General features: G+C 41.2%; 1 protein-coding gene across 1 annotated transcript; it reads left to right on the forward strand.

Moving 5' to 3' along the window:
- The first annotated feature begins 2,761 nt into the window (after positions 1 to 2,761).
- On the forward strand, positions 2,762 to 12,694 carry LOC136846047 (uncharacterized). The gene is made up of 3 exons (XM_067116718.1): positions 2,762 to 3,271; positions 4,055 to 4,203; positions 12,495 to 12,694. The coding sequence occupies exons 1-3, from the start codon at positions 3,094 to 3,096 to the stop codon at positions 12,597 to 12,599; spliced, it is 432 nt and encodes a 143-aa protein (XP_066972819.1). The 5' UTR covers positions 2,762 to 3,093; the 3' UTR covers positions 12,600 to 12,694.
- The last annotated feature ends 2,173 nt before the right edge of the window (positions 12,695 to 14,867 follow it).

The following is a 14,867-nucleotide window of genomic DNA, read 5'->3' on the forward strand; positions in this document are numbered from 1 at the left end:
TGTCAAGCACTTGATCCTCAAAACGGCCCCCACAGGAAACATCGACTGCGAAGCCTTTGATCGTGGCCTCCTCGAGTTACGCAACACGCCCAACCACTCTGGTCGCTCTCCTGCCCAGGTACTGTATGGTCACCTCTCTCCGTGCGTGTTGCCTGCCCATCCTCAATCGCTTCACAGAAGATTGGCAAGAAAAGGCCCATGACTGTGACCGCCGAGCCACTGCCAGAGCAGCTCAAGTGCAGCGAAATCTGACGCCCACGCCCCCCCTTGCCCAGGTTGAAGGTGGGCCAACATGTCGCATCCAGGATTCGACATCCCACCGATGGGACAAGGTTGGGATCATCATGGGTGGCGCACAATCACGCCGGATCTGGTCCGCCTCCCAAGTGGTCGAGAGTGCTACGCCGGAACCGTTCTTCCTATATCCAGTGCCTGATCCGGGTCAAGTTCCCAACTCTAATCCCTGTGGTCCTTAGCCCTGACATGGAAAAGTCATCACTTCCCTCCAAAACCCCTCGCAGGTCTCCAAGATTAAACAGGCCTACATAGTGTACAAAACCCACATGTGCCACTTATGCAATTTGCTTTGCAAATAATTACTTGATAAAATCACTGTATATTATTTACTTTGCACACTATTAATTGATTGTTCACTGTATGTAACTTGCATATTACGTTCAAGATACCTCTTTGAACGCAAAAGGGGGAGGGGAGGTGTGGATTACTCCATATATTATTGTATGTATATGTATTCTATTTCATGAACATTGTCTTTTGCTAACGCATGCGCATGATTACTCTTCCTGCTTCTCTTGGCGCAAGTTGTACGCCTTGCAGTACCCTCTCTGTGTTTACCTGTTTGCTGTGTGGAATAAAGCAACCTATGACTCGGGATATTATTTCTCCATCCCTGCAACGTTCAGTCTTCTCCTACAAGACATCATCACATATCACCAGGTCCTTCTGAAGAAGAAAGCACTCTGTCCAGTAAGGGCCCTTAAGTTTTATCTTCACAGAACGAAGGACATTTGTGGTACTTCAAGAAACCTTTGGTGTTCTGTGAAATATCCCTCTAGACCCCTGTTTAAGTTAAGTATATCTTAGTTTAACCAGACCACTGAGCTGATTAACAGCTCTCCTAGGGCTGGGCCCTCAAGGATTAGATTTATTTTTACGTGGCTAAGAACCAATTGGTTACCTAACAACGGGACCTACAGCTTATTGTGGAATCCGAACCACATTATACCGAGAAATTAATTTCTATCACCAGAAACAAATTCCTCTTGTTCTTCACTGGCTGGTCGGAGATTCGAACTCACGACCAACAGAGTGGTAACTGAGAACGGAACCCGCTCACCCAGCGAGGAGTCTTTGGCGTTTAAGCGCAAACTATCCCTTACGTCAGTTGTACAAGCCATGTTTTGGAAGTGTAAGTTGGTGTTTGCATCGCATTATTTAAGGGATATCGTGACGACTTACGATTAATGCAGTACCTTGGATCCGTTTTACACGGCTGGAGTGGTGTTGTTGAAGGAAACGTAGAAAGCAAGGTCCTTTCTTCAGTCTCTTCGCCTTGCCTAGGGTGTTGAGTTTTAGGGAGCCTGGGAATACTATGTACTTGGAGTACCCTCCATTCTTTTGGTTTTATGGTTGGGTATTGGTGTTTTTAACTTGATTTTTGCTGGTTATGGTGACTATTTACTCCGGTTATTTCGTGTGGTACTGCGCCCTGGGCAGGGACGTCTTGCTGTACTTTGCTAGCCATCGGAATTTAGTCCATCGTTACAAAGCACCCACTGTAGTAGTAGGCCCTCAAGGCTTTACCGCCTCGCCTCTACTGGATAAGATGAGCGCCAACCAGAGGCAGTATCTTACTGTAGTAGCTCTCTTACCAGGAAAGGTTCAACAACATTGATTCAATGTTAGCAAATTTCTATTCTCAAACTCATTACTATTAATAATGTCTTGCGGTAGATATGTCCAACATTCCCACCTCCATTCAGTGTGGGAACCAGCTATGTAATTACAGGCGTCCCGGTTTACTTATATAAAAATCCATTTTATAATAAAATAGAGTTTTATAATACTTACCCGTAAATCGTCATAACCGGAAAATCGTCGAAAATCGGACAAAAATCATAAGAAAAGCTCTTACTTTGTAATGCTTCTCTTGCATTGAAAATGACGAAACTGCATTATTAACAAACTTTTACATCAAAAAACCTTCAAATTATGATTATTCTGCCGTTTGGGGCCAAATTTCTTCCAGTCCCGGATCGGCATACGCCACGACGTAACCGAACATGCGTCGTTTTCAAATAATTTCTGATGAATATATTTGAAAAGCGTGTAACTTGTTCGAACGTCGTTAGTCGGACCGTCGTAAACCGATGCCTGTACTGAAGAAAGTTACTTATATAAAAATGACATTTTTATAATAAAATTGAGTTTTATATATACTTGCCACTAATTAATAATGGGAGCCCACCCGCGTCCCTTCACTTGGACATAGAGCATTAAACAGTTGAAGCTTTTCTTATGAAGTTGTACCTTCTTTACACGAAAATGGGCGATGTCGCCATAACCATAACAAACTAGCGGACTCGTAATTTCAAAATTTTGAGCTGCCGGTTAAAAGAAACTAATACTGTAGCTATGTAATTACGGGGTAAGTATATTTAAAACTTTATTTTATTATAAAAATGTAATTTTTGGTTTGTTACCAAACAGATGTCTCAATGTAGGAAATGAAATTGGTTCATTATTGTATTTTCTTTTCAGAGTTATCTTCCCAACAGTCTCAAGATGAATTACAGCTTAACCTAGATTCCTCAGACAGAAGATTATCAAATAAGTCTGTCAAGTTTTCTGATGAGCTGCATCAGGATGTTGCATCCCCAAAGAACAATCAGCACAAAGAAAATGTGGACCCAAATAAATTGCCAGTAGTGCTTGTTACTCCCAGTAAAGACACAAGGAATTCAAGTTCAGCCCATCTTGATACACCCTCAGAAAAAGTCCTTTGTCCATTGCAGCCATTTAATGATCAGAAATGGGAGATTAATTCACCTGCAAGAAAATCCTTCATGAGATATGTCAGTGAAGTTTCAGAACAATCTCCTGGTCATCGGTCTGATTCTAGTCCTTCAGAATATTCTAAGAATCAAACTAACTCAATTGTTTCTAACAAATTGGAGGAATCTGAAACTAACTGCCTCCCTAGATGACAAAACTACCAAATTGTCAGATGCCTCACAAAAAATTTATGAAGGTAATTAGGTTTTAATTTTTATCAAATGAGATTCTTAGGCATTTAGTCAGCCAACCTTAAACACCTTATTCACCTTTTGTATATTAGTGAATGTCAAGAATTTTTTCTGTCATATCAGGTAAGCCATTGGTGGCGCTTACCTTAATTTCCTCATCTTGCTCCTTAAATATCTTTGTTCATAGTCCATTCTTACTGGGACACAGTAAAGATGGTACTAATGGGTATTTGTAGCCACCTTTTGCCCCTCTGTTACATTATTTTCTGCTTGTTAATTTTCATCCATTTTCTTCTATCTCTTTCCACCTTGCTGTTCAGACTTCTTCAGGCTTACCTTGCTCCAATTTTCAGTTCCCATTCAACAACAAATCCTGCAAACAATGCCCTACGAAAGTCTCAAGATGTGGAATTACTTTAAAAATGAATTATTAATGAAAACAGACTTCCAGCTGTATTCCTTTATACTTGTAATTTTTCTTTATTTCCCTTTGGTCTTCCCACCATTTAACAGTCATAAGTACTGGAGTTGATGCAGTCTTTCACAGATTTTAAACAAAATTCAACTAAAAGTAGCCCTGTAATATAGTGGTTTCATAGCAATCTTGGGTTTTGGGAATCCTTAGAATTTTTCCTCCTTGCTGTTAAAATAGTGATCCTTCCTATGTAGCTATTCAAAAAAATGTGTATACTTACAGGTATTTCTAAAATTGAAGAATTTAAGTAATTTGTAGTTTTAAATTGTTTTATATTTTATATATCTGAAATATACAATTATAATCTGCTTAGGTACCAAAGTAGGAAGCACAGCATCTCACATGCAAGTAGAACTGATCCGTAGTTGTATGGCGGAGGTTTTGGATGACTTTGAGGATGACATGAATCATCGAATGATGCACCTTCAGTTTGTGGTTACAAAACAGTACTTACAGTTGAAGGTAAATATTGATTTCCAGTTAATGTGTATTTTTGCTTATTATCTTACATTCTCAGTTTGTGCAATATGTGGTACTGGGTTACCTTTTGCATATGGTAATTCAAGTAAATTTGCCATTAAAAATTTCTTTAACATTAGGTACATTGTAGATATATATTTTATGTGTGAATTTTGAAGCGTGTAAAACATATTGTAGTATAATTTTAGAGGTGCACTTCAAACTACACCTACTCAGCATTATCATAAAGATTTTAATAAATTTTTTTAATGACTAGAGATTTTCCATACTGTGTGATCAGCAATCAGAGATGCTTTATCTAACATATATCTTTTAAGTTATTCATAAAATTTTTTTTAATATGCTTTGTTCAGAGCATTGCCTGCTGGCAGTGCACACACAGTAAACCCCCCGTATTCGCGTTCTCACGCTTCGCGGACTCACACATTCGCGGGCTTCTCTGTAGAACATATCTACCCATTATTCGTGAAAAATTTGCCCATTCGCTGTATTTTTCACTGAGAAATATTCGCTAATTACTGTATTTTCATATAATTTTCATGAATAAATGCACTTTTTGTGATAAAACTATTAAAATACTCAGGTGTAAGCATTTTTACAGGGTTTTTCTTGTGTTTAAACTATCAAAATGGACAGTTCTAAGTGTTGTTAGAGGGGTTTTAAGTATTCGCGGATTTTAGCTATTCGCGGGGGGGTGTGGTACGCATCCCCCAGGAATACGGGGGGTTCACTGTACTTGGGATTCTGACTAACTTTGCAAAATTCTATCACTTATCTTAGTGATGATAAGCCCCACTGGTACTTACCCACACCATCTCCCCCCCTTTTTTTCCCTATGCCAAATAACGTCATTGGGGTGTTCACTCATGGCACTCTATTTTTTAAAAAGTCACATTTTTATATAAGTAACTTACCAAGTAACTACATAGCTGTTAGTTTCACTTAACCGCACCAGTTCTAAATTTGAAATTCGCGATAACTCGCTGTTGTTTTAGTGTAGGTAACTAGATCCCACCCACTACCAGGGAAGAATAGGTACAACAGTGCTGAAGAGCCCAGTTTGTTTCTGCCGGTCAACAACTGTGCACAGTTGGTTGAGCACCTCTGATTTGAATTTTGCCAGATGGTTGTATCTTTCGCCTTTGGTGAAGGATTCATTTGTGTTGGCAGTGTGCTATTTATTAGCTTAGCTAGTCGATTATTCAGACTTGTGAGTTATTGTGACTTAGTATGTCAGATTCTAGCATGTCTAGTATTAGGTATTGCAGCAAAGGCTGTAATACTAGACTTACTTCTGCTAAGTATGACTCGCGCACTTTGTGTTGCCATAGTAGAGGTCAAATTTGCTCGTTTGAACTTAAATGTGACGAATGCAAAGACTGGGATCAGGGTAAATGGAAAGTTTTGGAAGCACATCTAAATAGACTCCAAAGAGACAGACAGAGAAAGGTGGCTGCTAGAGCCAAGGCTAAAGGTTTAACTAGTCAGGTTTCTACTCCAAAATCAGATATTGCTTCTCAACCTGTGCGTTCTACACCTCTTCCTGTGTTCTCTTCAATCACCAGCCCTCCAACCTTTCCTTGAACTCTGTTACCTGGCTCCCATTTTCCGAACCCCGATGCCATCGCAAGCCTAGACAGGTAAGCGTAATTAGTGTTGGTGCAAGTGCAGTGCAAGTGGAGGAGGTAACTACTCGTTCCACTGATGCTCCTAGACAAAGGTCAGTGTCAGACTCCACCAAACCTGTGAGGAAGCAAACCAGAAGTCCAAGGGAGGTCGGTGGGGTTTGCCCACAGGTAGTTGCCCCCTCAGCCAAGCCTGTTGATCAAACCCAGGACTTGCGGAATGCCATTGGAAAGGTGTTCATATGGATGTGCATGCTCTGTCTTCCAGTGATTAGGACACCAGTGCGGACAGGGGGCACAAAAACAATTTTCAAAAGTGTCAAGGCCATTGAAAAGGCATGCTCCTTCCACTGAGCGTGCTTCCCTGCTCCCACGTAAGATTCCCAGGAACAAGAGCACAGTTCTCTTCCCTGCTGCAGTTTTTGGGTTAGTCCCAAGGGGGTTGTGCATAACACTTTGGTGACGGAGAGCCAGTCTTTGATGCAGCATTCCTCATCTAAGTTTTCCGAGTGCCCAGTGTTCTAACGTGCAGTGTCAGAATGCCTAACTTCCAGTCTTGATGACTGTGAGCCGGTCTGTGATGCGGCATTCCTCATCCAAGTTGTCAGAGTGTCCAGCAGCAGAGCTCCTGGTTTCCGAATGTGTCATGTCCGACCATTCTGTGTTGAAGCGCCCAGTGTCCAAGCGTATGGTGTTGGATCGCCCGGTGTCTGAGCGATCGGGTTATGAGCAATCAGTGTCCGAGCGCCCAACTGTCAAGTGGCTCCCAGTGTCTGTACGCTTGGTGCCAGAAGCCAAACATTTGGCGCCAATGTCTGCCGTCAGGGATCCTTTGTTGGAACATATCCAATGGCAGTTTGATAATATCCTTTGGCTTTTACAAAAGCAACCTGCTGCTATACAGGATCAGACAGACTTAGCCGTTGATCAAGATCATCCTACGTCAGTGTATTTGGCCCTCTTGAGATACTTCCTCTTCTGCTATCCAAGGGCCCCATCATCACCTGGTTCAGCCTTCATGATGAGACAGCCAGTAGAGGCCTCCAGACTACTGAAGATGGTCCTCTCCTCATCCTCTAGGAAGGCATTAGCAGGCATTGACAGTTGGTTAGCAGGAAAGAGGGAGCTGGGTAAAGTGGTTTTCAGTGCACCTCCCTCCTGTTTGTCACCAAGGAGGTACTCTTCTTACTCCATTAGGGAAGTGCCATCGCTGGGAGTTTCTGCCTCCTCCCAAGGGGACTTCTCCAGCCTTGTAGACAGTGTGGAGATTGGCTCTTAACTCCATTGAGATTATGTTCACGGCTTCAGAATTAGACCGTTTTGTGAAAGACATTTTTTAAAGTCTTCGAAGTATTCAGCTTCCTAAACCGGACAAGAAAATAAAAGACTGTAGTACACTTCAAGAGGACTTGACTGCAGACTGGCAGGGAGTACTCTCGTGTGCAGCATAAGGCCATTAGGGATGGCTCCCAGGAGCTGGCTACCTTATTCTCCATGGGGGTTCTTAAGAAAAGGGAACTATGGTGTGCCTTTACCTCCAAAGGCGTTACTCCCTCTCAAAGATTGGCTCTCCTGTTTGCTCCTTTAGATTGGGCAGCCTTATTCCCAAGAGCTACAATAGAACAGATCGTGTCCAACTTACAGGAGAAGTCGACACTGGACCTTTTGTTGCATTCAGTAAGGCGTGCCAAGGAACCAACCCGTGGCACTTCGGTCTCGTTCAGCTCAAGAACTGCCTCCCCGTTGCAACAGCAGCCCTTTCGAGGAGGAAGAACCAAATTTCAGTCACCCGCGCTCGAATCTGCGGTCAGAGCAGCCTATCAAGAAGTCGTCTGCCAAACCGGCCTCTTGCAAGTGAGGTTCTGGTCCTCCTTGTTCCTGTAGGAGCCAGGCTTATCCAGTTTTTGGACAAATGGGAAGCCAGGAATGCAGAACCCTGGGTAGTAAAAGTCCTACAGGAGAGCCATGCCATCCCGTTCAGGGAAAAACCTCCTTTGACATCCTTGCCCATCAGCTTAACAGATTACTTGGAAGGCTTGGGGAGGTTTTTGCCCCAGAAGGCAGAAGTATCTTCACTACTCAAGAAAAGAGCTGTGGAGTTGGTCGAAGACATAAGTACAGAGGGGTTTTACAACCACCTGTTCGTCATCCCCAAGGCGTCGGGAAGTTGGAGACCAGTCCTAGATGTCAGTGCGTTGAACTTTTTCGTGCAGACCACCAAGTTCAAAATGGAAACAAACTGTTCAGTCCTGTCAGCCATTCATCAGGGAGACTGGATAGTAATGATCAACATGGAGGATGCTTACTTTCATGTCTCAGTACATCCGGACTCAAGGAAGTATCTGCGCTTCGTTTTCCAGGGCAGGGTCTTTTAATTCAAGGCTCTCTGTTTCAACCTCTCTACAGCTCCACAAGTATTCACCAGTGTCCTCGCCCCTGTAGCAAGATGGCTCCACCTCTTGGGGAACGTCTTTTTATATCTGGACGACTGGCTACTACGCTCCCCATCGAAGAAAAGATGCACAGAGGACCTTCAAAAGACTCTACTATGGGCCCAAGAGTTGGGTTTTTTAAACAATGTCCAGAAATCCCAATTTACTCCAACACAGTCGATTCTCTATTTGGGGATGAGGATCGATGCTCTGACTTTTCGGGCTTTTCCACCCCACAAAAGGATTCAAGACTGCCTGAAGAAAGTAAGAAAGTTCATAACTAGTCCATCGTGCACAGCCAACAAGTGGATGAGTCTGCTGGGCACTCTCTCATCCATCGAGAAGTTTGTGCCTTTAGGAAGTTACATACAAGAGTCCTACAATTCTTCCTAAAGCCCAGTTGGGAGAAGAAAACTCCCAGACTCCTTCATGTTCCACAACACTCCCGAGATCAAGGAGGGTCTTCGGTGGTGGTTGGCAGAGATGTTCTCAATAGGAAAGTCATTGCACCTTCTGAACCCCGACCTAACGTTGTACTCAGATGCATCGGATCTGGGTTGGGGCGCCGCTTTTGAACAATATGGAAATATCCGGGAAGTGGCCATCGGAAGAGAAGAAATTACATATAAATGTAAGGGAATTGAAGGCGATTCACTTGCCCTTCAACGTTTTGCGATGGAGACTTATGGCAGGACATTCACAGTCCACTCAGACAACACGACCATATTGGCCTACATAAAAAATCAGGGAGGGACTCATTCCTTCTCCCTTTATGAAGCAGCCAAGGATCTCCTTCTCTTGGCAGAGATCAACTGTACCAGGATAATAACTTGCTTCATCCATGGAAAGTTAAACGTTCTGGCAGACGAGTTAAGTCGCTGCAAACAGGTCCTTCTGATGGAATGGACTGAATCCACAGGTGTATACCAACCTGTGGAAACAGTGGGGAAAACTACCGGTAGACCTGTTTTGCACATCGAGTGCCATTGCCCTCCCTGTCTACTGTTCTCCAGCCCCGACCATGGGCATGGGTGAGATGCCATGCCCAGGACTGGTCAGACTTAGATGTCTCGCCTTCCCACGTTCAACATGGTGAGGGAAGTCCTAAACAAGTTCATGACCCACAGCAATGTGTCCATGACGCTTGTAGCTCCATTTGGCCACAGAAGGGGTGGTTTCCAGACCTTCTCAGTCTCTTAGTAGACTTCCCAAGACTTCTACCTCAGAAAAGAAACCTTCTAAAGCAGCCTCACTTCCATCGCTTCCATCTAGGCTTATCTGCTCTCGCTCTGACAGGCTTCATACTGTCAGGGAGCTTGTCACAGTGAAGGGTTTTTCAAGAAAAGCTGCAGAAGCAATCGCCAAATGCAGACGTCAGTCTTCCGCTAATGTCTGCCAGGTGAAGTGGACAATCTTTCGTGACTGGTGCCGAAGACAGTGTATCGTCTTCTAAAGCCTCTGTAGCACAGATCGCTGATTTTTTAATATTCTGAGGTCCTCTCAAGGCTTTGGCACCTCTACAGTCAGAGGTTATAGATCTACGGTAAACTCTCTGTTTAGACGTAGAGGTCTCGAGTTGTCTACTAATCAAGACATAAGTGATCTAATTAAGTCCCTAGATACTTCCAAGCAAGAGAAGTCTACGTCAGTTGCCTGGAATCTAGATGTCGTTCTCAAATTGCTCTCCAGCCCTACATTTGAAACCCCTCATGCTTTATCGCTGAGAGACTTAATCAGAAAGACTCTCTTTTTAGTTGCTTTAGCTATGGAAAACAGGATCAGTGAATTACACGCCTCCAGTAAGTGAGTGGGTTTTTCACAAGGAGATGCAAAGAATGAAACCCTAATCAACCCCCTTGGCCTTGTTCTTTTGCGATCAAGAGCTTGTTAGATGTCCTGGGCCAGCAGACCAGGAGAGAGCTCTTTGCCCAGTTAGAGCTCTTAAAACTACTTGGATAGGACCAAAGGGATTAGAGGTCCCTCTCAGAATCTATGGTGTTCGGTAAAAAAAACCCTCATGACCACTATCTAAGAATGCCTTGGCCTTCTTTTTAAAGAGTGTTATTTCCGAGTCACACTTGAAGATTCAAGAAGATGATTTCTCTATTTTTAAAGTAAGAGCTCATGAGATTAGAGCAGGCACCACTCCGTTGGCTTTTAAGAAAACTTGTCGTTCTCCACAATTCTCCAGTCAACTTACTGGAAGTCAAAAACAGTGTTCGCCTCTCATTATTTGCACGATGTCGAGACATTTATAATTACAGTACATTAGGCCCATTGGCCATGGCTGGCATGGTATTGGGAGAAGGAGGATAGGGGATATACCTAACAATCCTCTATCTCCTCGCCTTGTTCAAGGATGCTGAGTTTTGGGATGCCTGGTGGTGCCGTGTACCAGGAGTACCCACCAGTCCTTGGTTTTTAATGGTTGGGTGATGGTTTTAATATTGTATGGTAATGGATTTCTGGTTGTATTTATTGTAATGCGCCCAGGGCAAGGGCATTTATTCTGTAAGGCCTTGTCAGTCTTCAGAGTACTCCTCGACTGCAAGGTTCTCCCGCTGAAGTAGAGATGACTCTCGGCTTTACTGCCGCGACACTACAGGTTGAGATGAGCGCCAACTAGAGGCAGTATTTTCCTGTTGCAGCTCTCTCACCAGAAGATTAAAACAAGCATTACACCAATGCAAGCTACCTTTCTATTTCAAATTCATCTCCTTTATTGAGTGTTTTTGGATAGAAAATGCCCATGCTTCCCACCTCCTGTCAGTGTGGGATTCAGCTATGTAGTTACTTGGTAAGTTACTTATATAAAAATGACATTTTTATGATAAAATAAAGTTTTATGTATACTTAACAAGTAACTACATGATCAAAGCCCTCCCACCTCCCCTCTCATGGAAGGGCACAAACGAATTGGGCTCTTCAGAACTGTTGTACCTATTCTTCCCCAGTAGTGGGCGGGGTCTAGTTACATACACGAAAACAATTTCAAATTTAGAACTGCCGCAGTTAAGTGAAACTAATAGTTATGTAGTCATATGACAAGTATATATAAAACTATTTTATCATGAAAATGTCATTTTCTTGAAAAGCTGACATGCTGGAAGTTCCTCAAGGATCTGTGTCAAAGATATAGAAAGTTAAAAAGGCCCATAAAAACACTATTTAAAGACAAAACCATATTTGCATATGTGGAACAAACCTGGGTCTCAATGTAAGGATAATTTCTTCTAGCATGTTTGCATTTTTAAAAGCAAAACTAGCACAAACACACAATATAACACTATTTCACAATACAAGCAATTAAACCAAAGAAAACACAGGTAAAAAGAGAAGGAAAACACCAGCAAGGCGGTAAGGAAGAAACTGGATGCATCACAGCATCATGGGTGAGAGGTCAGCTGATGCCTCCTCTCCCATCACATTGGCTGAACCCTGTTGCCACTAATTCCTTATACTACAATTCTAGATGTTTTTTTTACTGATTTCCAGCTGGCAATAGAAGAATTTATCCTTACGTTAAGACCACAGGTTTGTTAGCTATGAAAAATAAAAATTAATTAAAAATTTGTCAAATTTTGATTAAACTTCTGCAACCCTGATCACTGGTAAATGTCTGTCTTTGGTAAGTGACAAGTTTACAGTACTGTATATATTTGGCATGTACAGATATAGCAGTATGATGCTGGAGATATGTAGACGGCAGTTGGATGGTAATGGAAAGGGGTCTGTCCCATGTGTTTTGGTCCTCATTAGCTTCTGCCTATGTCGAGTTTGGTGGGTATATATGTTGGAACACTTGCTTGAGAGTAGGTCTAAAGATTAAATTTTCAGTGTTCTCCAGGACACTAGAAATCAGAACTGATTTTTTTTTTTTTTTTTAACAACTGCCATACTGCCATTTACAAACCACAACTTCATAGTGCTACATAGGTTAGTCAAAACATATGGTTCCGTTGTATAAATAGTGTTTATATGGGCCTTTTTAACTTCCATTAGATTACAGTCAAATGCATTCCTATCCAAGATATATTTTTGCCGTTGGTTGAAGTTAGAACATTCTCACTTTTTAAACTTTGATCCAAATAAAATTAGGTCAGTTTGGTAATTGCATGCTGTGCAGCATTAACAATAAAGAAAAGCTCTGGCTATAGTGAAACTTTATTGATGATAAGAAGACTACAGAATATGAACTATGTTTATGGTTTTTCAGGAAATGATGGAGCAGCTCCACAATCTACACAGTCTCACTCATGGTCTTCTTACAGAAAATGAGCGATTACAGACAGAAAATGCACGACTGAGGTGTAACTTTTAATAGCATATAGTCTTCCTTAAAGATTTTGTATTTTTGTACTGTTTTTGGATAATGTATTTTACAAAGATTTATTAAAGTTTACTGAGATTTTAGAATTTCATGCTTCATTAACAGATGACTCAGGACAAAATATCAAAGCAACAAAATTTGATAAAATTTTGGCGTAGTGATTGATAAATACAAACCTCTATTTTACACTGGCATAGATAGGTTTTTAGTACTGATTAGCCAAATGAAAGAATAAAGCAAAGTTCTTCCTGTTATGTGGCTCTTGAAAACTCCACAATAGAAAACAATAAATGTCATGCATTTTATACTGTTTAATGAGCTAGGTACACTTTGTCTTTCAGTGTTTTGCCAAGAAATTTTTTTATGAATAGCTTCTCATCAGATTGCAGAATTGTGTAACCCTGTCCACCATTGTAGCAAGTCAGCATTCAGTCAACCACCAGTAGTGAACCCTAACCTCAGGTTATAAATGGCTGAAAATTAAATATATTTCATTGTGGATGCCTAGGAATTTGCAACAGTGTATCTTTTCTAGGACTTTATTACATCAAAAAAATTTTTTTTAATTGATGCTAACCTGACATGGGTAATAGTTGAGACAAAGCACCAACCACCTGATGAGATACTACCACTTGAACCTGTTTATGATTAGCCTGACAACTAATGTTGGTCATGTTTCTCTAGATGCTGCATAAACCAAATAGCTGGAACAGTCTATAAATTAATTATGACCAAAAAGAAAATTCAAGCCTGAACAATTATGGTGGTTAAATGATTATAAAGAGCATATAAAACTTGTAAAACAGATGATTCACCCCCAAATTAAAATAGTTATGAAGAGAAAAACAAACTGTAGCTGGTTGATTTCAAGTAGGTGCCGACCAGAGTCCCTGGAAAATCCAAAATAAAGGAATTTTAGTTAAAATGGGCACAATAAATGTTGGAAAATTGGGAAATGGAAATGCTGGCTAGAAGAAACATTGGCAATTTTGTTGTGTACAGGATTAAGATGTAAAAGAGCTATTAAAAAATTTGATACAAGAAATATGAATTTCACCTGGAAGAGCAGCTTAACGATAAAAGTGCCATATGTGATAAATATGGGACTAACAAATTGAAGAAAATGAAAATGAACATTTTTGTAGATGTTCTGAATTACTTGCCACAATCAGGAAGAACAGAAGGAAAGCAAGAATTAAACGAAAGGTTGTCAGATACCACGACAGAAATGTTAATCAGAAGGAAGAAAACAGATGAGAAGACTTTAATGGCCTGTAGAATTGACAAGAGTTGGCTTTTAAATGTAATTTTGGAGGAAGAAACCAAGATGGAAACTGGCACTTAACTTAAGCTAGAGTCAATGGTTAATTTGTTAACACACTGTTTAAGAAAGAGGGTGACAACATGCATAAGGGGAGAAGCTGAAACAATGATTTTGATATGACAAGTACAGATAGTATCATGGAAAGTATTATACTGTTGTGCCAGGCAAGGTATGCTCAATGACACCACAGACTGCTGGGAGCTGATTTGATAATGAAGGATAGAAAGAAGAGAACAGTAAAATGCATGCAATTTAAAAAGTAAAAAGATCACAGTATTAGTTGAAAGTGCCAGCAAATGTCAGTGGAACCAGTGAAAGGAGTTGCACAGAATGCAGTAGTAAATTTTAGATCCAAATCTGAAATGGTGGAATCAAGATGCATTAAAGGCACTTTTTAGAGAAGATGACCCCTTCAACTCCAAAGCATATGGAATAGTGTTCATCAGCATTTACCTCTAAGGGGTTGGATGCCAAATGAGTTCTCTCCATACTGCTGTTTCTTTTACACTTTCTGCCTAGACCACTAGACCACCATGAGCTCCAGGTCCTTGAATGTCCCAAGTACAAAGATTTCTCATCCTTTCCTACAAGTCTTTGCTCTGCTATTTTCATATATTTAATACAACTTTTCTGAATAATGTTCCTTATCACTTCCCATCATATGTTCAAACCATTTCAGTCTTTGAGATCTTGGTCTATTTTCCAGCTGTGTGTGTTTCCATGAAATACATGACCTGAGTCTGTATGCAACGTAACTTTTCACCTCTGCCTCATTTCTATTTCTAATACAATTTTAGTCATACTCTGATTAAAGGGATCTTTTACATCTACACTTTATCCTATATAGCAAGAGGGCTTCACACCCAAACATGCCTTATGTACAGTCTTTGCTCATTCTAACGAATTTAAAATTTTCTATTTACCAACATTTAAGG

This window comes from Macrobrachium rosenbergii, chromosome 2, assembly GCF_040412425.1.
Source record: "Macrobrachium rosenbergii isolate ZJJX-2024 chromosome 2, ASM4041242v1, whole genome shotgun sequence".
NCBI lineage: Eukaryota > Metazoa > Arthropoda > Malacostraca > Decapoda > Palaemonidae > Macrobrachium > Macrobrachium rosenbergii.

What these genes read in the sequence shown, in the direction of transcription:
- LOC136846047 (XM_067116718.1), top strand. Translation starts at nt 3,094, where the DNA reads ATGTCAGTGAAGTTTCAGAACAATCTCCTGGTCATCGGTCTGATTCTA. An exon ending in CTCACAAAAAATTTATGAAG is followed by an intron (nt 3,272 to 4,054) that starts GTAATTAGGTTT and finishes TAATCTGCTTAG; the next exon opens with GTACCAAAGTAGGAAGCACA. An exon ending in AACAGTACTTACAGTTGAAG is followed by an intron (nt 4,204 to 12,494) that starts GTAAATATTGAT and finishes ATGGTTTTTCAG; the next exon opens with GAAATGATGGAGCAGCTCCA.